This window comes from Engraulis encrasicolus, chromosome 14 (genome assembly GCF_034702125.1).
Source record: "Engraulis encrasicolus isolate BLACKSEA-1 chromosome 14, IST_EnEncr_1.0, whole genome shotgun sequence".
In the NCBI taxonomy this organism is placed as follows: domain Eukaryota; kingdom Metazoa; phylum Chordata; class Actinopteri; order Clupeiformes; family Engraulidae; genus Engraulis; species Engraulis encrasicolus.
This window is the reverse complement of record NC_085870.1, coordinates 52556620-52580198: the sequence shown is the minus strand read 5'-3', so window position 1 is coordinate 52580198 and position 23579 is coordinate 52556620. Positions and strand designations below refer to the sequence as shown.

Below are 23579 nucleotides of genomic sequence, written 5' to 3'. Positions count from 1 at the left end.
CAGAAGTAGAGCTGTATAAAGTAGAACTGGAAGTGCTCTTACTTACAGATGTAATTACAGCACTAGTAGGCCTACTGTATATCTTACTATACCACTAGCGTTGTAATTACATTGGTAAGAGCACTTCTACTTTTACTTTACTATATATAACTCTGGAAACAGCATCAGTTATAGATGTAGATCAAGTTGTTATTCCTTCCTTTTTTGGCTTTATGGGCCTTTATTTTTTTCAAACAGGACAGTGTGAGAGCAGACAGGAAGCAAACGGGAGAGAGAAATGGGGAAGGATCGGCAAATGACCCGGGATGCAATCGAACCCGGGTTGCCGGCGTAGCAGCCCAGCGCCCTATCATTAGAGGCAAGGTAGAGCCAACAAGTTGTTGTTTCAAAAGAAATACACCATCAAGCACGAACAAGTTATGAGGATAGAACTGTTTATTATAGAGAAATAGTCACTTTATTTTCTTACATTTAGCAATCTGTGTGCTGTAATCTGTATACAGATGAACCAACAATTTTATAAAATATGTCAGAAGGCCAGGAGGGAAAAGACACAGACAAACAACATACTTATTTACATCCGACACATTGTTGACAGCCGAAATACGTATGCCTGAAGCATCCTATAAACGCCAAACTACCATCCATACAGGAACGCAAGCAAAACCTAAAAGTGAATGTACTCAATCAAATACATCCTGTTACCTGAGTAACTGGTTACTAGACTAGTACTCAAAAGAAAACCAACCCATCAATTAGTTGGCAAAACAATCGGGTCTGTTGGTATCATTTCTTTCAGGCTTTGGTTTCTGATTATCCCTCCTTTGTACTGCATTGTTACCTCCGCCAAGAAGGTTGTGTTTTCGGTCGCGTTGGTTTGTCTGTCTGTCTGTCTGTCTGTCAGCAGGATAACTCAAAATGTCATGAACGGATTTGGATTAAATTTTGTGGAGTTGTTGGAAATATTTGGAAATTGGAAATGTCAATTTTGGTGGGGATCTGCATCACGATACGAATCCAGGATACTTCACCATTGTGGGATTGGGCGAATTTTGACATTCCAGTTTCTAACTCCACAAAAACAAAGCAGAAAGACTTGAGAGAAATTTCATAGTCAAATGTTCTATCAAACAGCTTCCTTGGCGGAGGTCTGCACTCTCTGAGTGCATTTCTAGTTATTATTTCTGAGAACGACAAAGACGAGTCTGTACACAGCAACATCAGAAATGAATGATTTCAAGTCTTCCAGTCAGATGAAGGTGTTCAGGAATGATCAGCGTATGGATATGCTTTTTCAATTAGTTAAAGACAACATACTGTACAACCATAGAAGAAAAAATAAAGATAAACCGTTATATCAGCCAATTTGTGACGGATTATACTAGATACTGTTTCATGCGAGTTCACCAAAGTGTGTTCTTTCTGATGTGGCACTATTCATATAAAACGTGCTAACATAATCAACGCACATAAAGTCAAGAGTAAAAGAAAACTAAACAATAGCCCTTAATTTTTTTAGCTTTTCATGTCCCTTTTTGTTATTAAGAGCCTGACTAATTTTAAATATGAGCAAAGCGTCCTTCAAAAAGAGAGAAAGAAAGAGAGAGAAAGAGAGAGAAATAAATGAAAATGAGTAGGCAAATATTAACCTTACTGTGTGTTTTCTGTGGACACAGCACCGAATTATGCCTCTGCATGATATATATCCTCTCTTCATAGTTTATGACTGGAAAAGTTGGATTCAAAACAAATTGCTGATCCGTATGGGTGGATAAGAATACAGCAAATCAGATATAATGTTGTGCTGTACTTACCACGGTCAACAATTAACTAATACCATAATCATGTTGAGTTCGAATTCCTTCACGTTGAATGTCTACTGCATGTATTTTTTATTTTGAATACAAGTCTACTCTTACTCACTAACAGATAGCACTTGTGGATTTATTGACAACTACATCTGATGTTTCGGGAGTTTAATTCTCTCTTATCTATACAGATGAATTCTGACAAAGGAAACAGTACTGCCAGTCCGTCAGGATGAAAGGAATGCCCACTCATCCTTTTCAACCTTTCATATGGATAAAAATAAAACCAACCCTCACTCCCACCGCCCTTCACAACGTTGTCCCACCCACATACGGCAACAGAAAAAGGAAGCTTCCCCCCACAGACACACACACAAAGACACACACACACAGAGAGACACACAGACAGACACACAAACACACAGACACACACAGACACACACACAGACACAGACACAGACACAGACACACACAATTATCCATATCCAATACTTGCGTCTAACACACATGGGTCAGTAATGGGCAACTTGGACTCAGATGCTAACATCCAGCACCACATAAGCCTACCCCAGGTAAACTCGCACTGACAATTAATACAGACGACTCCACCAATTATCTACGGTACTCTAATTACTGTTGAATTGGTTAGCTAATTGGAATTAGATTAGTGAGCAAAATGGCTTAGATTGTAGCTAGTTGCCCATCCTTTCAATAGACGGATATCTGTAAGAGTGCCCTTGATGGATATCAACCAACCCTTCCATCAACCCCACCTACATCCTTGAAACCCACAATCCCCCTCTACTCCTGTCCATCAGCCAGTCTTGTCTCGAACATGCCCACGCAAACACTCCCCTCTATCCCTTTCCATCCGACACATACATCGCCACCCCCAAACCCTCCCTTCCACCCCTCGCACCTTCCTACTCTTCACCTCCCACCTGCTCCCTCTGCTCCGCTGTGGCCTCCTTCTTGGCATGCTCCTCCTCAGCAGCAGCCTTCTGCTCATCTCCTCCTTCTTCCTCCCTTTTCACCTCCTCCCTCTCCTCTTCTCCCTCCTCCCTCTGCTTCTGCTTCTCCTCTTCCTCTTCCTCCTCCTGCTCCTCCTCCTCTTCAAGACCCAGCTCCTCGAAAGAGGAGCCGCTGCCCAGTGAGCCGTTGCTGGAGCCTCGCTCGGCGTGCTCGGCGTGCTCGCTCAGCACCTGCTCCTGCTCCCGCTGGGCCTCCTGCTCCTCCTGGGGGATGGTGGAGGGAGCCAGCGAAGGGGCTAGCGAGGTCTCTCGGCTGTCGGACGGGACGCCACGGCTGAAGTAGCTGCTTTCGCTGTTGGAGTCGCCACCTGGAAGCACACAACACAAGACAGAAAAATGAGAATAATGGGGTTGAGGCAGGACAGAACCTCAGCGAACTTCACCTCAGCGAAAGTACTGTACATGCAAACGAATTGAGCATTCCATTCATTCCAGTGGGAGGTGGTGGTGAAGGCAAGGGATTAGGATCAACGAGAATCAAAAAAGTTGAGTGAAGTTTAGTGTTGTGCAAATGAGAAGTGAATTTGACCAGCATGAGCCAATCATTACATTACATTACAAACCCCAACTTCGGTGAAGTTGGGACGTTTGGTAAACAGTGAATAAAATCAAAATGCTATCATTTTCAAAACATTCAATCTATTCATTAGATGGAGAATAGTGAAAAGACAACATATTAAGTGTTAAAACCAAGAAAAAATATTGTTTTGGGGGACATATGTACTCATTTCTAATTTGATAAATGCAACACGTCTCAAATAAGTTGGGACGGGGATCAGTGAAATTTAGTAAACATCCAAATAAGATAAAACAACAAAGAAGAACATTTCAAAATGAATTGTACTGACGGACAATATAGGTGTCCAGGTGTAAGATCATCACAGAGAGGCTGAGTCACTCAGAATTAAAGATGCAAAGGGAATAATTACCATAGTTATTACATATATTTTTGAATTCCCTTTGATTAAGTGAAGTGAAAAGTGAAAGCCCATTGGGAAACTCCAACTCCCATTGTCATTGTGACACAGCACTCCACAGCACACAAGTGAACACTGCACACTGCACACAACGAAATTGCATTTATGCCTCACCCGTGCAAGGGGGCAGCCCTCAGTGGCGCCCCATGGGGAGCAGTGCGGTGGGACGGTACCATGCTCAGGGTACCTCAGACATGCGAGAGCACTGGTTAATTGCACCCCCCACCAACATGGCGGATCGGGAGTCGAACCGGCAACCTCTGGGATGCAAGTCTGACGCCCTAACCGCTCACCCATGACTCCCCTCAATTAACCACGATTGAGTGTAATTTAAGACATATTTTTGTTATTAAAATCATTGTATAGGTTCATGACATCATGAAATATATATTGGCTGTAGTCTCACTCTAGCACTCCAGGAATTAGAGCTATTGAAAATTGACCATATTAAGAATGCTTAATGCGTGCAAATGATACAGGGGTGTAACATTCTCCTAAGCACCTGAGCTCACTTGAAATAGACCCAGAAGACATGGGAAACTGTCATTTGCTTACAGAAGTCAGCAGAAGTTGTAGAAGTCCATTCTTTTTGACAATAATAGAGCATTGCACATCCTGTGCTACAGTGAAAATGGACCATCCAACTTGTGTTAGTGCTAACTTCAAAAGTCAGCCTCCATGATGGCATGCGGGTGCAGTAGTGCATTGGTTAAGATGCTCTCACTCATCTGTAGAGTTAAATACAGTGCTGAATGGTATAAATGGGTTTTAAACAGCATGAAAAGCCACTCATGCATTATATTTTGAAGGGAGATCTTCGATTACTGCCACATAGTAAGGTCAAATTGCATTCTCTACTATGTTTTAACAGTTTGGCTCCATCATAAGGACCAGCAGGTGATAAAATGGTGGGCTTTTGGTCAAGACCTGTCACACTGTAAGACAACAAGGAATACACCCACCATTTAAGCTGGTGAAATCATGTCAAAGATAGGAATTAACACTGTTTTTTATATAAAATCATCTCATCGGTTAATGTATTTAACTGTTAAGTGTTGTCTTTTGTTTTGTTTTTAGTCTTCCTCGACATTTGCTGCGTTTTATTGTCCCCGTCCCAACTCTTTTGAGACGTGTTGCATTTATCAAATTAGAAATTAGTACATATGTCAACCAAAAACAATATTTTTTCTCGGTTTTAACACTTAATATGTTGTCTTTTCACTATTCTCCATCTAAATTGAATGATTGATTGAATGTTTTGAAAATGATAGCATTTTGATTTCATTAACTGTTTACCAAACGTCCCAACTTCACCGGAGTTGGGGTTTGTACATTACATTACATTACATTACACTTAGCTGACACGTCTTTATCCAAAGCGACTTACAGATATTACAGGCTATTGGTTACAGTCCCTGGAGGAATGTGAGGTTAGGTCACAGATTGTATAAGTGCAGATACGCCACTTGCTGGTTTCACGGTGTATTTCCGGTTTCCGAAACGAGGCAGGCCACTACACCATGGCTGCCCTCACACACCACAGCTGCCCACACGCCATCAAATCCACAACAAAATGTTTCAATTCATTTCATTCACCACTATGATGGCCTATACGTTCAGCTGTCAGAATGGAATACTGACCTTCACATTGCATTCAACTGCTTGAGATCACAAATGTATTTTTTCATGTGAGTGAGGTGTTTGTGTAACCCAGGTCTTCATGCGCAATGCAGACCCCAGCCTTGAACCAGGCCACAGAACACACTGACAGCAACTGCAGCTCTCACACACACAGTGCGACTACAGGTCATGGAGAGCACCAAAGCGAATGTAGTGGTTTCTTTCACCATTGTCAAACATGTACTTGTAATGCTTTTGACTAAGATGATTTACACATCTTCCATAGATGGTGTCTTTCATCCAGTTTCAAATAGAGCCACTGAAAAGATAAACTGACTTTGAAAGGAAGCACAAGGTCGCCGCTGCTGATCATTAGACAATACTACATAGCGATGGCAGTTTCTGCATAAATATGCGCAATGTTACATCTGGTATAATTCACTCGGACCTCCTGAGAATAGCTGAAAAGGGTATGCTGTCTGCGATATTGACGTGAAATGAATAACAAAAAATATGAAATCAATGCCAATGTTATTATTACATTATTACTACACATAACCAAGGTTTCACAGACATCCATGGGGAATGAATCTAAGCACAATCACGCTATATTGAGGGTATTGATCCTAAAACAATGAGCAGTAAAGGGTTAATCTCTGAAGGCCTCAGCATTATTTGACAGACATACAGTACATGAAGTGGACACACAGGTACATTGAACAGGTTCTATTATAAGATAGTTGTTATAGACTGCCTAGAAAAGAAAATTAACTTAATGTCAGTGACATTACTAGTTAATGGCTATGACTATAACCTGAGGTTTATAGTCACCCAGAGGGAAGTACTCTTAAAACATTCCTAGGCTACTATAATTATGATATTGACCAGAAGAACCAATGGTCTAATCTCACACCAACATTATTTGATATATAGCAGAAGACAGTTTGAACCATTTTAAAATCGGATAATTGTTTATACAGAGGCCTTAAATCAATGTTGATGTCATTACATGTGCAAATGACAAATAAGCGAAGGTTTTTCAGAACTCTTGAGAGAGTAAGTAATCTACACATATCCCACCTGTATTTATCGCTATGTCTTCAATCACCTCGGCTTGTGTCAATTAGCAGACTGTCATAATTAGCAAACACCTGATACTCACTTCATGAACGACAGAGAGAGAGAGAGAGAGAGAGAGAGAGAGAGAGAGAGAGAGAGAGGGAGAGAGAGAGTCGCCCTGACTTGCTTGAGATATTACTTCCCGCCAGAGACTCATCATTTGGCTTCCTTGGCACAAAAGCCAGGTGAGTTGGCGTAATTGTCTCATGAAAAAAACAACATCCAAACAGGCACACACATCCATTCCCTCTCTCCCTGAATAGGTGCCTGGGGACTTGCACAACACTGTGCTTTGTCTGCGCCAAATATATTCTGTGCTGCTGCAACAAGACCGATACACTCAGGGGACAGGAGGTGAGAGATTTCCAAGCGCGTTGTCGCTAACTATTTGAGAGAGCGGCTCCGTGTGAACACCAAAACTATCAGCATGGACCCTGAGATGGACTCTGTAACCGCTGCCTTTCCCATGAATGCAGCTTTCGATAAGTTACTTCTGAACTTGCATGTATATGATTTCAGCACTTTAATTGCTAGTGTATATGGTCCTTTTGTTTTTTTATTTATAATGTCGACACTATTATCCCTCTTCTCCCTGCCTGGTCATATTAAATAGATATGGATAACACCCAAGTTCTTCAGTGTCTCATTTTTTAATTTCAATTTGATCTGTTTCCATATCAGCAACAAGACAACAGTGAAAATGTTGGCTTGGTTAGCCAAATAGTCAGTGTATTAATGAACACCGAATCAGCCCATGACCTTCCCATAACCTTGGCATTCCAAGGGTGGTGGTGATGCGGTCACCAGCTAGCTTCCTAGAGTGCTCTCAGCAGGGAAGTGTTCCAATAGCCACACACACCACCAAATGCAGCTGAATGAATGTTTAAAATAATGTCAATACCATTCATTATGATCACCATTCAACATTGAAATGACATTTTTGCGGCTTTCCCTTTTTTGATCTGGGTGGTTATGTGTGAAGTGTTTGAATGGAGAGAGAAGGGCCCATTGAGAGGCTGTGGGAACGACCCTATTGGGAGAGCCAGGCTCTCAGTGGGAGAGTATTACACAGTGCCTGACAATGGGAGCACATTGCCCAGATCTAAAGCCCCCAAAGGAGGGGGCTGGAGTACGACCACCAAAGCCAGCTCAAAGAAACACTGGGAACATTCCATTAGCCTTACTCCCGTCCTGTGTCTGTGGCCTCATGCTTTGCTGACGTCCAGAGAAAACAATAAAGTTTCCTTGCTATCAGCCTAGCCACAACAACTTTTGGACGACTTTCACCCATTCTATGTCCCAAATGCAAATGAGAAAATTACCTCTGAATTTCACTTTTGCGAGATGTTGAATTAAATGTCTGTCGTCAACGACGCCTTGCGACGTCATCATGAGGCCACAAGCACGAGGGAGGACGGGAGTTACGGTATTGGAAAGGACCTACAGTAGAGCTTTCAGCTTTAACAAGAGTGCTGCAACATAGCTACTATAGCCAGGACAGCACTCCATGGAATAATAACCCTTACACGGGAAAATGGGCATGGTCACACTAAGCTAAATCTGAGAATGTAATGTCAGGTGTGATGTGATGCTGAAAGTAGTAATAACATTTAAAAATGCATCTAGCTCAAAACTATGCTTGATTAAGTTATTTTTAGGACTAATGCCTGTGATTCCCATGGACTGTTCATTGACACACAGGACCACAGAACAGATAAGTGTCCTCTACCAAATCCACCAGGCCTCAAGAGTGTTTGTAAAGGTATTGTTATGTGTTAGTTTGCAAAAAACAAATCAGTTTTACAACGCACTCAACTCAACAAAAGTAAAGAGCAACTGTGTGCTCCGTAATAAATTATTTTAAAGAAAAGAGACAGGACCGCGCTCCTAGTTGCTTTGTGCTTCTTCAGCTGTAGCGTCTGATGGGCTATAAAGTACAAAGCAACCAGGAGTGTTGTCCTGTCTCTTTCCTTTTGAATGTGCAACATGGCAGGGACTATTAGGGAGTATTAGGCTGATGGCAAGATGACAAAGTTTGATAGAAAGAAAGTGGTATAATGGCACTTGGCAACTAGCAAATTATGGTAATGTGACAAAATATATTCATGCGTGAGAGTGAGAGTGAGATCATGGGATGCTGCTGTGCAACTTAGTCAACTGAAGAGTTCTATTGTGTGCGTCAAACAGAATATGAGTAAATAGAGAGAGAGAGAGAGAGAGAGAGAGCGAGAGAGAGAGAGAGAGAGAGAGAGAGAGAGAGAGAGAGAGAGAGAGAGAGAGAGAGAGAGAGAGAGAGAGAGAGAGAGAGAGAGAGAGAGAGAGAGAGAGAGAGAATGTGTGCGCAGCCTAAGCAGTGAGTCTGTCTTGATGATAGCTGATGATGCATCATGTTGCTGGATTGGCTCCTGCTGGGGTGTTTAAGGAGTGTAATTTAGGCTAATGGCACCCTTTAACAACTGTGTACTGCCACTGCTTACTCATGGATCACACGACAGCGCCCACAGCTGCACAGCTCCGCTCTCCATGTCCCTATGCAAAACCAGCTAACTCAGACAGATCAACAACCCATCATCAAGAAGGGCAAAACCAACCTGTCTCACGACGGTCTACACCCAGCTCATGTTCCCAATTAGTGGGTGAACATTCCAACGCACAGTGAATTCTGCTTCACAATGATAGGACCAACTAACATTGAAGGATAGAAAAGCAGCATCACTGTAAATGCTTGGCTGCAACAAGCCAGTCATCCCTGTGGTCACTTTCCTGACTAACTCAGATTGCCAACAATACAATCAGCCTCCGATATGTTTAGAACATAAAAATATGTGTTCCTGCAGAGGGAGTATTGACCTAAAGGGGGTGTAATGGAACACTAAAACAAACACTGCTGTCAGTGTTAAAGGTGGTGAGTGTGACTGCAGCTGTCTCAGCTGACAAAGGAGTCCAGCTCCACACAGGAACTCAAGGACACACATGTACAGTATGTGGATGATGTACTCTGGAACACATTAGGTGGAGAGAAAGATGAAAGAAAGAGAAACACGCACGCACGCACGCACGCACACACGCGCGCACACACACACACACTACTCTGACCTCCTCAAAGTCCCTCTTTCAGGACATCTCACTATGAAGTATCTGTAAGTGTTTTGCTCTTTCGCTCGCTTTCTCAAGCCTTTCATTACTGGGGCCCTTGGAATATTTATTCTCAGAGGAGGAAAGTCTGCCCGTTGTCAATGACAATTCAAAAACTTTGTGCAAGTTGCTGCAGTTTAGAAAACATCTCATTTGGGCCTGGGCAAACAGTAGACAGATAATGGTTTGTTTATTGCTCATGCTAAACAGAAAAAAACGCACTGCAAGTGCTCGATTTTTCTCAATTTAGACTGCCGGCCATGATAGCCTGGAAGCCAAGAGGAGAGAGGAAGACACACCGATACTTCCACGGCTGACAAGGCTTAATGAGGAGAGTCAATGTGTTTACCAAACTAAAAGTTTAAACCTGTCGGAGGAAAAAGGCAAATAACCTTTGGATCCTCTGGCGCTCCGCACATCTGACCCTGCTGGCGTTCCTGTCTGTTTCGCTTTGGCACGGAGATATGACGGTGGCCTGGCGAGCCTCTCACCGCAAATGAGCAGTGGCATCTCAATTAAGACGCGGCTACCGCGGCCAGTCAGCCAGCCAGCCAGAGGATGCAAATGTAGGTGTGGAGAAATGGGGCGCCTGCGAGCGCTACGTGTGTGTACGCGAGACCTTTTCAAAGCTGATTAGCTTGGAGGGGCTCACAGCTCGGAAGAGTGGACACATATAGTATGACTAAGAATGGTGCTCATACTCTGCAGTGCAGAAACACATGCCTGAACAGTGGACATGCAACTTAGAGCAGTTGGCACATCCCTTAAGGGCCCGCCACCTAGTCAATGTATAAGGGTCAGTGACGTTTCAGCAGATGAACGCAACGCCACTACAGTGAGGATTTGTCTTTGTTTGTTTGTTTTTAGTGGACTATCTAAGAAGCATTGCAGCATGTCGAACACCAATTACTAATTAATTTATAGACATTAAATGCTCAAAACATGCCTTTCATTCATTAGTATGCATTCACGGGCGCAAGGCTAAACAATACTATGCTTCGGCCTCCATTATGCATCGATGCATAACAATTCCATTTTTTTTTTAAAAGAAATTTTTTTGGTCTTTTAGACTTTATTATGGACAGGCCAGTACGAGAGGTAGACAGGAAGCGAATGGGGAGAGAGACGGGGAGGGGTCGGCAAAGGACCCGGGCCGGGAATCGAACCCAGGTCAACCGCATGGCAGGCGAGTGCCCTACAGCCACGGCAGGGCCATCCTTTCAATTTTTGATACTCGACATACACTAAATCATATGTCACTTTGTAGAACTAGAAATTACTAGAAGTTACTTCTTATGTGATTTTCTCCAAGATAGCATGGGCACAGGCAGACACTGTCTCTGAAAACAGCAGACAAACCTTAGCGTTAGACCCAGTGTGCAAATACATCAGAATGGTGGAACACTATACTTGGGCCACCATTTTGCATCGATGCATATCAAAACGCATCCTTTCAATTGATTTTTAGATTGTTTTTTGGGGTTTTATACCTTTATTTTTGATAAGACGGTTTGATGACAGGAAGCGAGTGGGAGAGAAAGACAGGGGAGGATCGGGAAATGACCTCGGGCCGGAATCAAACCGGGGTCCCCGGCGTGACAGTGCAGTGCCCTACTGTTTGAGACACGGCAGGGTCAACCTTTCAATTTTTGATACTCAGCAGATAAAACAGCAGACAAACCTTAACGGTTGACTCAGCGTGCAAATACCCATAACACACATACTTCATAACAGGGGAGTGTGGTGCTTCAATTGAGCTATGGCCATATTACAAGCACATTTCATTTATCTAAGATGCTTGTAATGATGCATTTTAATCAATGAATAAACGTATTCCTGTCTATTATCATGTTCATGTACCTTTCACTCAGTATAGTCATCTAAGCTAGGGACTGTGTTACATGTGGCGTCTGCATCTTATTAAAAGGAAATGATGGTGCCCTTTTCTAAAAACAATTACCGATGCACCATCTTAGCCATTTTAATTAGGCATGCTCACAATAGATGGCATGCAGGGCTTTGGTCTTTGATATCATTATGAAAAACATTCGCTGAACGAGCCATAGTAACCAAAACAGCTTTTTGCGACGCTATCTACCGTGTGCAAGAATGCAGAGTGGAGATCTATCAAATTCGGAAGCAGTATTTCAAACATTCTGCTTTTCCACTATACCGTAATGGACACCTGGACTTGACCACAACTCCTGGGTCAATGGTGTCTTAGCACATACAAGGGTGGTGCAGCCACAGCTCATGCCACTATTGAATGGACTAAATGTTTTTTTTAGCAGATTATCTACACTGTAGATTCTACAGTATAAAGCATATTCATTGCAGTACATTAATTACCAATTACTAGTCATGCTACTAAGTAAATCATTATTCATCCTTGGTCCATAATATCATCCGTGTAATGTGCATGAATACACTGACTAAACTACAATGCAAAAGCAAAGTGATATTGTGCATTAGTGTGCGCTTTAATCAGCATCTCCTCCTTAGTTTCATGTCCGTGTCCATGATATCTCTAATATCATCTGTGTGAATGTGGATCAGACGAGGGGGGCTTCATTGTTTGGGTGTTATATTAGCCACCCTGACCCAAATTTGCGCGAGGTCATCTTGTTACCGCTGGACTGTAATGAACATGGCCTATTGTGTATGAGCACAGGGCATCCATCATCTCGGTGACGCATCACGGCGGTGTGAAGAGGATGGGGGCTGGGGTTGGGAGTGTGGGATGGGGAACAAGTGGGGGGTAGGAGAGGAGTGCGAATGGTGGATTGAAGGGGGAACTGCACTAGCTGGCCCAGACCTGCCTAAAAGGGCTTTGGGAGGCCAAAGAAGCGGTTGGTGCGAAGTAGGGAGCCACACTGGGGGTTGGTAAGGGGTGGGTTGAAGGGGGGGGCGTTGCACACTGGCCAGCCCAGACCCGCTCAAACACTCCCTGACCCATCACACTTTCTCTAGCTTACTCATCTCACCTCACCATTCTCTCCCAAAACACACACGAGGGAGGGGGATGCACACACCCATTTTCATTTTCACATCCAAAGGTGCTATATGACGGTCAACACAATAGCTATGCAAATATACTGGTGTACACCCCCCCTACACACACACACACAAAACACACACACACACACACACACACACACACACACACACACACACACACAAACTCGCACGCACGCACGCACGCACGCACACACGCACATACATACACACACACACACGCACACACACAAGGCCTACCTATTCCCGGACCAAGAGACACTGCTCTCTCCTGTGTTCCCACAGCCCAGACCTAATTATTAGGTTGCGCTCATGACAGTTCTGAGCTTGCCCACATAACAATTTTCACAATCTTATTTATGGCACATACAGTACGCAAACAATATCATGGGAGACCCCTGCTCCATATTCCCCCTGCAACAGACTATAAATACCCTCGTCTCTATTCCCTGAAGTATATGGTCTACACCTGGTTGGGGGGCTTTATTTGTGACAGGACAGTCAGAGAGACGACCGGATTCAATTCTTGGCCCCCCAGAACATTTGTTCCCCCCAGTGGACGGGCCTGTTCTCAAGTATCTCATTGCAGATATGGGACTTCTTGCATAAAAAAACACAGTACAACCATGGCTAAGTATTTCTTCTTCGGGACAGCACACTTATTGCACCTGTCTGTCTGAGGATTTGTATGCTCATTAGAATCAGTCTGTTCCAGAAAGTGGGTGGATCAGATACGTGACTGAGGGTTTTTATCTCTTTTCCCTTTTCTCAGGCTCTGATTCCTCAATAGCTTAAGCACCAGGAAAATTGGAAACATTTTCAGCCAAACTACACGCATGCACGCACGCACGCACGCATTGAAAGCAGTGCACGAGAGGAGTTGGAGAGCGTTGTGATGCCAATTGTAATTGATCTATTTAGAGGAGGCTGGGGTGGACAGACCCCTGAGGAGAAGCAGGAAGAAGCCCGCTGACAACACTGGAGTGAAAAGAAGAAAAAGGAAAAAAAAAAACAAATGAAAAAACTGAAAGAAGAAAAAGCAAACGGTGGAAATAAGTCCCGGACAAAGCGGCTAAATTGAAGCAGACTGCCTATGTCTAGTGGAATGTCTGTTAGACAACGTTTTGGCGGAATTAAACTGCTAAATTAGGCCCTGTGGGATTATTAGTACGGAATCAAGGCGGCTGGCTCTTAAAAGGAGAGCTGTGAGCTGTGTGTGTGTGTGTGTGTGTGTGTGTGTGTGTGTGAGTGAGTGAGTGAGTGAGTGAGTGAGTGAGTGAGTGAGTGAGTGAGTGAGTGAGTGAGTGAGTGAGTGAGTGAGTGAGTGAGTGAGTGAGTGAGTGAGTGAGAGAGAGAGAGGGGGGAGAGAGGGAGGGAGGGAGAGAGGAGAGAGAGAGAGAGAGAGAGAGAGAAAGACAGAGAGAGAGAGAGAGAGAGAGAAAGACAGAGACAGAGAGAGAGAGAGAGAGGAGTGTGAGGGCGTAGGAGAGTGGATCTTCAGTGTGTGTGTGTGTGTGTGTGTGGGGGGGGGTTTGTTGCAGTTGAGTGGGTGTTGAGGTTGCCTTTAAGTTGGAGTGTGCAGTGTGAATTGCGAAGACAATGTCCATTCTATATCTATATAAATGGTTATATAAAGAGGAGCATGACTTTAAAGGTGCACTGTGTAGGATGGTGGTCAGAGTAGGTATTGCAACTACAGTATGCTGCTCATTAAAACTCTACTGTCTACTGCCAAATTTAACTTGAATCCCCTGAAAAAACAGCCTCTACTATTGTCATGTTGTTACCAAAATGGTAAAATCAAGTCTTTATCTATTACAATTCTATTAAAGACATGGTATTTTCATCATAGCAATGTTATTGTGAGCTGACGAGATTTTAAAATCATGATACACAGGGATTTTTGAGCAATGATTCTGGGCAACGGCACAGAAAGACGTTGCTTGGATCACTATAACACTTTTAATCAAAATAACTTGGATCAGCTGCAGGCATTTTTAACTACATCATCAGAAAATCCGGAGCCAGACAAGATGCTGCCCGGCATCATTGCTCAAAAAAGGTTGCCCTATGGAAGCAGTGACTACAGCAGGCGTGATGGAGCGGCATTATTTGCTGAAAATAGTCAACTACATCAAAACAACATTGCTATGACAGTACCGAGAGCCTCAAGCAACAGATTAAGACATGGCCATTACAAATTTGGTGACAGTAAGGTTATAACATAGGCTCTGTGCAAAGGGGTTAAATGGTCCAAGATCAAAGCATAGGGTAGTGTAGCTCTCTCTTCTACGGCTCTGGAGCTGGGGTGAGGAGCGGGCGTGAGGAGCCGGTATAGATTAGTGGCACTTTAAGGCGGACGGCTCTGTGAAGGTGATTACATGTAGAGTGTGTGAGCGACGGTGAGAGTAGCTTTCACAAGCTGGAGAGACGGGAGATGAAACGGTGGCAGGAAAAGAGATAAGAGAGAGAAAAAGTGTGCGTGTGAGTTTGTGTGTGTGCGTGGGTGTGTGTATGTGTGTATGTGTGTGTGAGTGTGAGTTTGTGTGTGTGTGTGTGTGTGTATGTGTGTGTGTGAGAGAGAGAGTGTGAGTGTGAGTGTGACTGTGAGTGAGAGAGAGAGAGAGAGAGAGAGAGAGAGAGAGAGAGAGAGAGAGAGAGAGAGAGAGAGAGAGAGAGAGAGAGAGAGAGAGAGAGAGGTAGTGGCTGAGAAGGGAGAGAGTGAGTGAGTGAGATGATGCCAGTCCACCTCATTACTATTCCCTGCTTCTTAGCGTAAACACACCGGCAGGCAGATACTATGGAGATGGAGGCTAAAGGGACCGAGTTTACACACCAATTACTCCTCACTGCACATATCACATCACTGCCAAGACCCACTGGCACACCCATGGCTGTCTGGGCTGTAACTGTATACGTGTGCGTGTGCATGCGCGTGTACGAGTGCGTGTGCCTGTGCGTGTGTGTGCGCACATGTGTGTGTGTGGGGGGTGTAGAGAGACTACCTATGACTTTGTGTTTGATCACGTCTGTTTATGAAGAGGGTTGGTGGTTTGTTTATGTTAGTAAACAACATTTTGTCTGGGATTTGTGTGCGTTTGTGTGTGCATACAAGTTTCAATTTTTTTTTCAATTTTATTGTCCCCAAAAGGGGCAATTAAATGTGCAGCAAGTCAACAACATATAGACAACAGATAACAGGACAAACCATTCAACCATGCAGGGTTTCAAAAGGACCATACGTGCGTGCAAGCGGGCGTGCGTGTGTGTGCCTGCATGCACAGGCGAGAGAGACAGCATGCATGCTTGTGTGTGAGAGATGGCTATTTTCTGGTGGGTGTTTACATTTGACAGTCAGAGGTAGGGGAGGGGGGTGTTGTTTACATGTGAAAATCATATTGGTTTCGCTGTAATGAAGTGTGACTTCATCCGTTAAACTGAATTAAGAGACGCGTTCCACTCCGCCTCACGCCTGGCACAACACCTTCACATCTACAGCAGAGCAACCTCAACACCCACAGTACACCTCCACGCACACGCACACACACACGCACGCACGCACGCACACTCTTTCTCTGTCCCTCACTCACACACACACACACACACACACACACACACACACACACACACACACACACACACACACACACACACACACACACACACACACACACACACACACACACACACACACACACACACACACACACACACACACACACACTAAAATGCTTAAATACAATAAATTGACTTGACTGATTGATTGATTGATGAATGCTAAACAGTAACTGACAAATAACTTGTATTTTTACACATTTACGTTAGCCTGGGCGAATAGCCGACTGTTGACTCCGTCAATCAGTCTGACAAAAGTTCCAAACTCAAATTAAAACCCATATTGTGCTTAATTAGCATGCCTGTTACGTTATAGCGTCGCAAAAGCATACAAATAACAAAACGAAAGTGTGAATATAGTTACTTTAACCAATCAGTAACGGAGCTCGCGGATGAGTTCTACGTCAGCACTCTCAACTGTTTGCTGATTGGCAAAACACTGAGAGTGGAGTACATGGATGGTGTCGCCAGGCTACATTTACTTAATATGGCAATGTATCGCAATATTACATGAATCGCAATGCATCGTGATAAAATCGTATCATGTGTATTGTGATGCACATTGAATCGGTAAGACGGGAACCCTTTGCCAATACCCACCCCTAGTGTCAACACTTAGAGAGTCCAATTTAACACATCTGTAGTCGGTTGTGCTAAATGAAAATGGCTTCATCTCTGCAGTCTCTGGCCAACATGCTCCACCTCCACATCCCTCTTCATCCCCTCTCCACCTGCTACGCGTCTCTGTCCACACACACCTGACCGTCCACACCCATTATGCAACCCCACCACACCCAATCCATACATTCCATTCCATTATCCTTTTATCCAAAGTGGCATGTGTACTATTGCACTGTATTGGTTGCAATCACTGGGGTTAAGGGCTTTGGATAGATGCAGGTGTACTGTAGGCAGAAGAAGCTGCAACTTTCTGATCTCAATCAATCAATCAATCAAACTTCCTTGTATGGCACATTATCATACATAAAAGTCATTCAAGACGAACTCCCTCAACACCCCTGTACGTATACGATGAAGGGCATGCTGGCCAAAACGTTACACATTAAATAAGAGAAACGGGAGCCTGGTGTTGTGGACTTTATTTTTTGCTATTATTTCTGAGTGGCTCCCCACTAATGGCGGGCTAATTACACAGGAGGGTGACGCCTGATGGTTATATAATTGCATGGTGATTAAGAACACATACATAGATGTGATATCTGATTAAAACCAGCACAGCTGCTCGCCCTGCTTTGCTGCTCGATCCATAGAATCCCATTCTCTATGAAATCCAGATTATGGAGTTTGGAGTTATGGGGTATATATTTACTTTTTTTTGTGATCAGTTTCGGCCTTATTTCTTGCTTTTATCTTTTACTCATTTTCTTGCCAATTTAAAAAATGTTATTTTTCTATTTTCAACAGCCATACTCTGTGTTTTTTTTTAATTATTTGACTTTTTTTACTTTTTAGTTTTTTAGTTAAGCACATTGAATTGCATTTATGAAATGTGCTTAACAAATAAAATTGCCTGGTCTTGCCTTGCCTTTGAAAGGTGAAGGCTTTACTTCACTTCAAACTCACTCACTCACTCATTCCACGTTAGCCAACCCGGAGAATCTTACACCATTTACACCTGGCTGAAGTGATTTGCTATTGCACTCAGCAGAGTCCAAATGTGTGTGTGTGTGTGTGTGTGTGTGTGTGTGTGTGTGTGTGTGTGGGTGTGTGTGGGTGTGTGGGTGTGTGCGAGCGCGCGCGCGAGCATCACAACAAGCCCTATCAATCCAGATGTGCACAGTAAATTATGCGCTAGTAATTCAACTGTAAGTGTTGAACTAACATTCACTATGTATAAAGAAGGAGAAACCATAAACATAAGTCACAGAAGGTCACAGTTACTGGGGCAACATCAAGACAGACAGCACTACAATGTAGTGCAATATGCAAATATAAACAGAACTGCATCACAGAATTGACCTTACTTGAACACTTGAAGGGCCGTGTTCCCACAGTAAACACTTCACATACGTACACTTCCTGCGATTCCACTCCATTCTATCGGTCCTCAGAAGGCTCACATTTGCATTTGGCTCAAGTGAGTTGCACAACAAGGCATTACTATGCAGTGCTATGGAACTGCATCAGGACTAGTTCCAGTGTGCTGTTTACTTTCAGTGTTTGTTTGTTTGTTTTTTGATTTATTTAGTAGGCAGAACATGTCCCCCAAGGGAACGCCTGAGGGAGAATAAGGTTCTTCAGTACAGCATTCTAGAATGTCCTTCTACCTCTCCGTGTTTGCTGAGTGTGTCTATGTGTGTTGCTTCTTTCTCACCAGTTTTGCCTCAAAACTCATCTGGTTTCAGTTATCCTATTCATAATTATTATTATTATACTTCATAGCTCTGTTTTGTTTTCTCTTGTGTTAACATTCTTTGAGCTTTCAACGTGTCTTGTTTTTACACTAGTTTATCTTTGTTTCGTGTCCTTGAGCGTTGAAGGTTTTGAGTCCAGCCTGGGTCATTTCCCAAGCCTACCCCCTCACTCTCTCCCACTTACTTCCTGTCATCTCTTCGCTCTCCTATCTATCTACATTAAATACATGAAAGTCACACAAAAAAAACGTTTCCCGACAAAATTTCCAGACTTTTGCAAATGTTGGGCTAGGGCTGAGGTGAGCTGACGAGGGCCAGGCAGGCTGAGTTTGATGAAGTAGAAGTAAAAGTACTCAGGTGTAATTACAACATTAGTGGCATGATATTACATGGTTTCAACTTTGTAATATCATACTACTACTGTTGTAATTATATCTCTATGAGTACTTCACCTTCTCCTATTCCTGCACTCCTACCCTGTGCCTGCCTTACCAGGCGAATACACCAGCGGTGGCGGCGAGACTAAGCGACAGCGAATCGCTGTAGTGTACAGCAAGAGCGATGGAAGTGACAGAGCATGTCCATTAAAAGCAGGATGCAAGCATTCCGACATTCCTATTGGCTGTGGCAGTTGTCGCCGGACCGCATCATAGCTCATTTGCATAATATTTACCCAAGTCGAACTACAAACTGTCGTTCAAATTGCCTCTAGTCGCCCAAATCACTTTTGTCTCTTCTCTCGCCAGCGACACAATACAAAGTCAATTACTTCTGTCGCTGGAATTACTCAAGTCGCACTTGGTGTTTTTGTGTGGTTATGGGGCTGGCAAGGACTAGCAGGGGCTGGTCAGGGCCAGACATGCTGAGGGGAAGGTGGGTTGGTGTATGGTGGTCTGGGAGCGCCCCTGGTGCTGTGCTCTGTTCTGCTGTGCTCCTGAGCAATCTCCCAAATGGCAGTGGCTGATTCACAGCCCACACCTGCCATGGGCCCCAAGCCCACAGTGATTGATCGGACCCTAATTAAGAGAGAGAGAGAGAGAGAGAGAGAGAGAGAGAGAGAGAGAGAGAGAGAGAGAGAGAGAGAGAGAGAGAGAGAGAGAGAGAGAGAGAATGGAGATGGAGGGAGAGGAAGAGGGAGAGAGAGAGGGAGAGAGGGGAGGGGTAGGGAGAGGCAGAGGGAGAGTGAGAGGAAGATGGAAAGAGAAGGAGGAGTAGAGAGGGAGATAGAGGAGGAAGCAAAAAAGACAAAGGCGGAGAAAAGGAGAAAATGGAGAGAAAAGAAAGAGAGCAAATGTGTGGAGGTTCACACACGCACACATAATATGATAAGCCATCAATCTCTCAGGCCAGCCACCTCAGTACCTCCCCCGTCTGCCCGAGTGCCACCGCGAATAAATCTGGACCCCGAGACACACAGTGAAAAGGAACGATGTTTAAGATCGACCGAATGGCTCCCTCACACCTTCACACACAAGGCAGGGCACGAATACCACCACTGAAGCGCACACAGTGCAATATGTTTTAGTCAGAGCGGGTTTTGACATCCATAAAGGAGCCCACAAATCTGGCTGGCTGGAGTGTAAAGGGGCTGTAATAGCTCTATTCTGGGGCACGGCATGGACATGGCAGAGCTCAGCATGGAGGAGTTATGGTGGCCAGCGAGGCGGAGGGAGTTATGGTGGCCAGCGAGGCGGAGGGAGTTATGGTGGCCAGCGAGGCGGAGGGAGTTATGGTGGCCAGCGGGGCGGAGGGAGAGAGGAAGGGGCAGGGAGAGAAAGGAGCAGGGAGAGGAGGGAGCAGGGAGCAACAGCACTCTGAGCTCTGGTCACACAGAGTTAGATGCTACTACTATTGTACTAATTCTACCAATAATACTGATAACAAGAGAGCACTACTCATACTACTACTATTACTACTACTACTACTACTACTACTACAACAAGAAGTACATTTAATACCACCCCTGCCCAAACTTGTGCCATCTCCAATGATGTACTAATGTTACTCACACAAACAGTTACGTCATAACAGTCTGTCAATCTAGATGGACAAAGCAGAGCATGGTGCTGTTCTTGCAGGATCTTAGCAGGTGGATGCAAGCTGCTGAAGCACCAGGGCTGGACTTGTAATCTGGCATACGGAGCATTTTACCCGGTGGGTCCTCATGGGGCCGATGCTGTGGCCCCCCGCCCCACCCTTGCAGACCGGCCCTCAGTTTCGATGAGGCAGCCCATTGCTTTATTTTTAAAATGCACAGAGGAGTGACCTAATCATAATATTGTATATTGTAGAAGATCGTTTTGTCTATGAGTGATTCTACGATTCGACTGCGCTTTTGGCAAAAGCAAAATGTCAATTATCAGTATTTTTTTTCAACTAAATGACCTAGATGTTTACATAGTGTATATATTTAAGTTTCCAAACAAACAAATTGCCAAGCTTAATCTTAAATCATTTGATACATACTCTAATGAAAGCGAACATTTGCTTGATTATTTTGTCAACAGTGTTATGGACAAATACTATGTCATTTCAAACATATATAAAAATACTACAGAGTTGAAACAACATACGTTTGAAAGTGCTTATGTCCCTTAACAATAATGTTGTCATTAATCTGTGCAACTGATATAGAAAATGTGATTGTTGAGCTTCATAAGTAGGATTTTATGATTCACTGTGATACAGACTGACACATTTTTCATTATAAATCCCTGTAACGTCTGATTTTAATTTAGTGACTCTCCTTACACAAGACTTCCTTCTCCAGAGATAATCCCTAGTGTCTGTTCATAGGATTTTTCCAACACATAAGGGATCAATAGCAAAAAAACACTTTCAAAACAGTCAACCGTGTTACTCAACTGTGTTACTGTCAACAGTGCAGGGGAACATGTCTGCACTTTTTTAGGAGAAAAAACAGAGCAGACAAACCCATCTCCCTAGAACACAAGTTATTTTGTTTGTTTGTCTGTCAATATGGAGATAAATTGGCAAAAACATACTCCTCCTCAACTGTCACAGCTGATGCGTAACACCATTGACGGTAACACGGCTTGACATTTCAGCCATTTTTATGGTGTTGTGCTAACTGAGGACCTCAGAAGTTCCACCACAACACCTTAATCAATTCATGTATTTGTATGCTTTATCTGTGTTTTTCTACATGTGATTTCTAATTCAGATTCTTATGAATATGTTGATAACACAGTTGACAGGCAATTTTCCTGCTAAGAGAACATGAAAAATGAATGGATTAAATTATGGAAGGATGGAGCTCAAAACTTACCAAAAAGTCTTCCCATATCCTGCCAAAGAGGTTATGACATCACGTGATGTTATTCGTATGGCCTAAGACCAAACCATTACTGATTTATGGAGGGGGTTTCAGACCGTGACACGGTTAACACAGTTTTCGTGGACACACACAAAATGGCAAATTTCATGTATAATGGAAAGCACAGTGGTCTTTCTGACAGTTTTGTCATATTGTGATGATTACTGTGAATCAACATTTGCAGTCGTCTTGGGCAAAACGAGTTTCTTTACATGCTAATATGAAGACTGAATCTGACATTTGGAAAACAGGACGGCATGAAAACGCCCAAAACCAGTGTTAAATATTCATTCTTGCTGAGGGAAATAATGCCATGTCTACACTTTCTGTATTATATGAAAGATAAATGTGTGCTAATGTCCAAAACATCATTGGATGCAGTTAATAGTTAGTGGAATTGGCAAATAAAATCCATGGACTTAAAAGCGCAGTCAAATTGTAGAATCACTCCTATGTCAAAAATGCCTGAGCTATTTCTTTGGGCCTAGGCCAGCCCTGTGAGGTACTCATAGTAACACTGATCCCACGTTATATGAGGGTCCAGGAATAAGAAAAATAAAAAAAGTAAGTAACCGAGTGAAGCGAGTGAGAAGAAGTCCCATCGTCACCAGAAGGAATATTCCTACACCTTTCATCCATGGCTGAAGTGCCCTTGAGCAAAGCGACCTACCCTACACTGCTCCAGGGACTGTAACCCTGTAAATAATTGTAAGTAACTTTTGCTGAAAGTTAAGTTGAGTTAAGTTGAGTTAAGTTGAGTTAAGTGGAATGTAGTGTAATGTTCAAAATAAAAGAAGTGTGAGAGTTGTAAAGAGTTGGCTAAAGCCAAACTACTACGCAAGATTTGGGCAGTTATGATGCTAATTGATGATGAATAAATGTCCTCAATGAAAAAAGCAGCATGACAAGATCATTATTATACCTGAAAAATGTGTCAATACAATGGATAGGGTGTGATCAGGTCATTGTGGCATGATTAAATTCTGTATTAATGACAACATGGATAAGATGCTTTTTCTACCACACATGCAGCGCGCGCAAACACACACACACACACACACACACACACACACACACACACACACACACACACACACACACACACACACACACACACACACACACACACACACACACACAGTGTTAAGATGTCAGACCATAAATGTATTGCTCCTCCACACACTTAATGAAAGCCACAAAATATGAGCTTCCTCACGCTGCAACTGTCTTTCTGAAGTTGATGACGTTCATGCTGCACTGGCAACAAATATTACAACAAATATTACAGCTCAGTGTCAGTTTGCCAGGTAAAAATAACAGAGAGAGAGAGAGAGAGAGAGAGAGAGAGAGAGAGAGAGAGAGAGAGAGAGAGAGAGAGAGAGAGAGAGAGAGAGAGAGAGAGAGAGAGAGAGAGAGAGAGAGAGAGATCATTGCAATTTGGCAATTTTTAGAAGGATGGAACATAAGGAGAAAAAAATGAGTCCACACACTCTAATTGCTTTTCTGTGCGAGATTGTGATCACCTTTTCATCATGCTGTCTCATTAA

The 23579-nt window shown here is 43.4% G+C and overlaps 1 protein-coding gene across 1 annotated transcript in view; it reads right to left on the bottom strand.

Annotated features, from left to right (window-relative positions):
- Positions 1 to 417: 417 nt before the first annotated feature.
- Positions 418 to 23579, bottom strand: part of tex264a (testis expressed 264, ER-phagy receptor a) — a 139823-nt gene continuing 116661 nt past the window's right edge. The window contains exon 4 of the mRNA XM_063216097.1: positions 418 to 3147. Within this exon, the coding sequence (XP_063072167.1) occupies positions 2732 to 3147 (416 nt within the window). The 3' untranslated portion in view covers positions 418 to 2731. The remainder of the gene's footprint in view (positions 3148 to 23579) is intronic.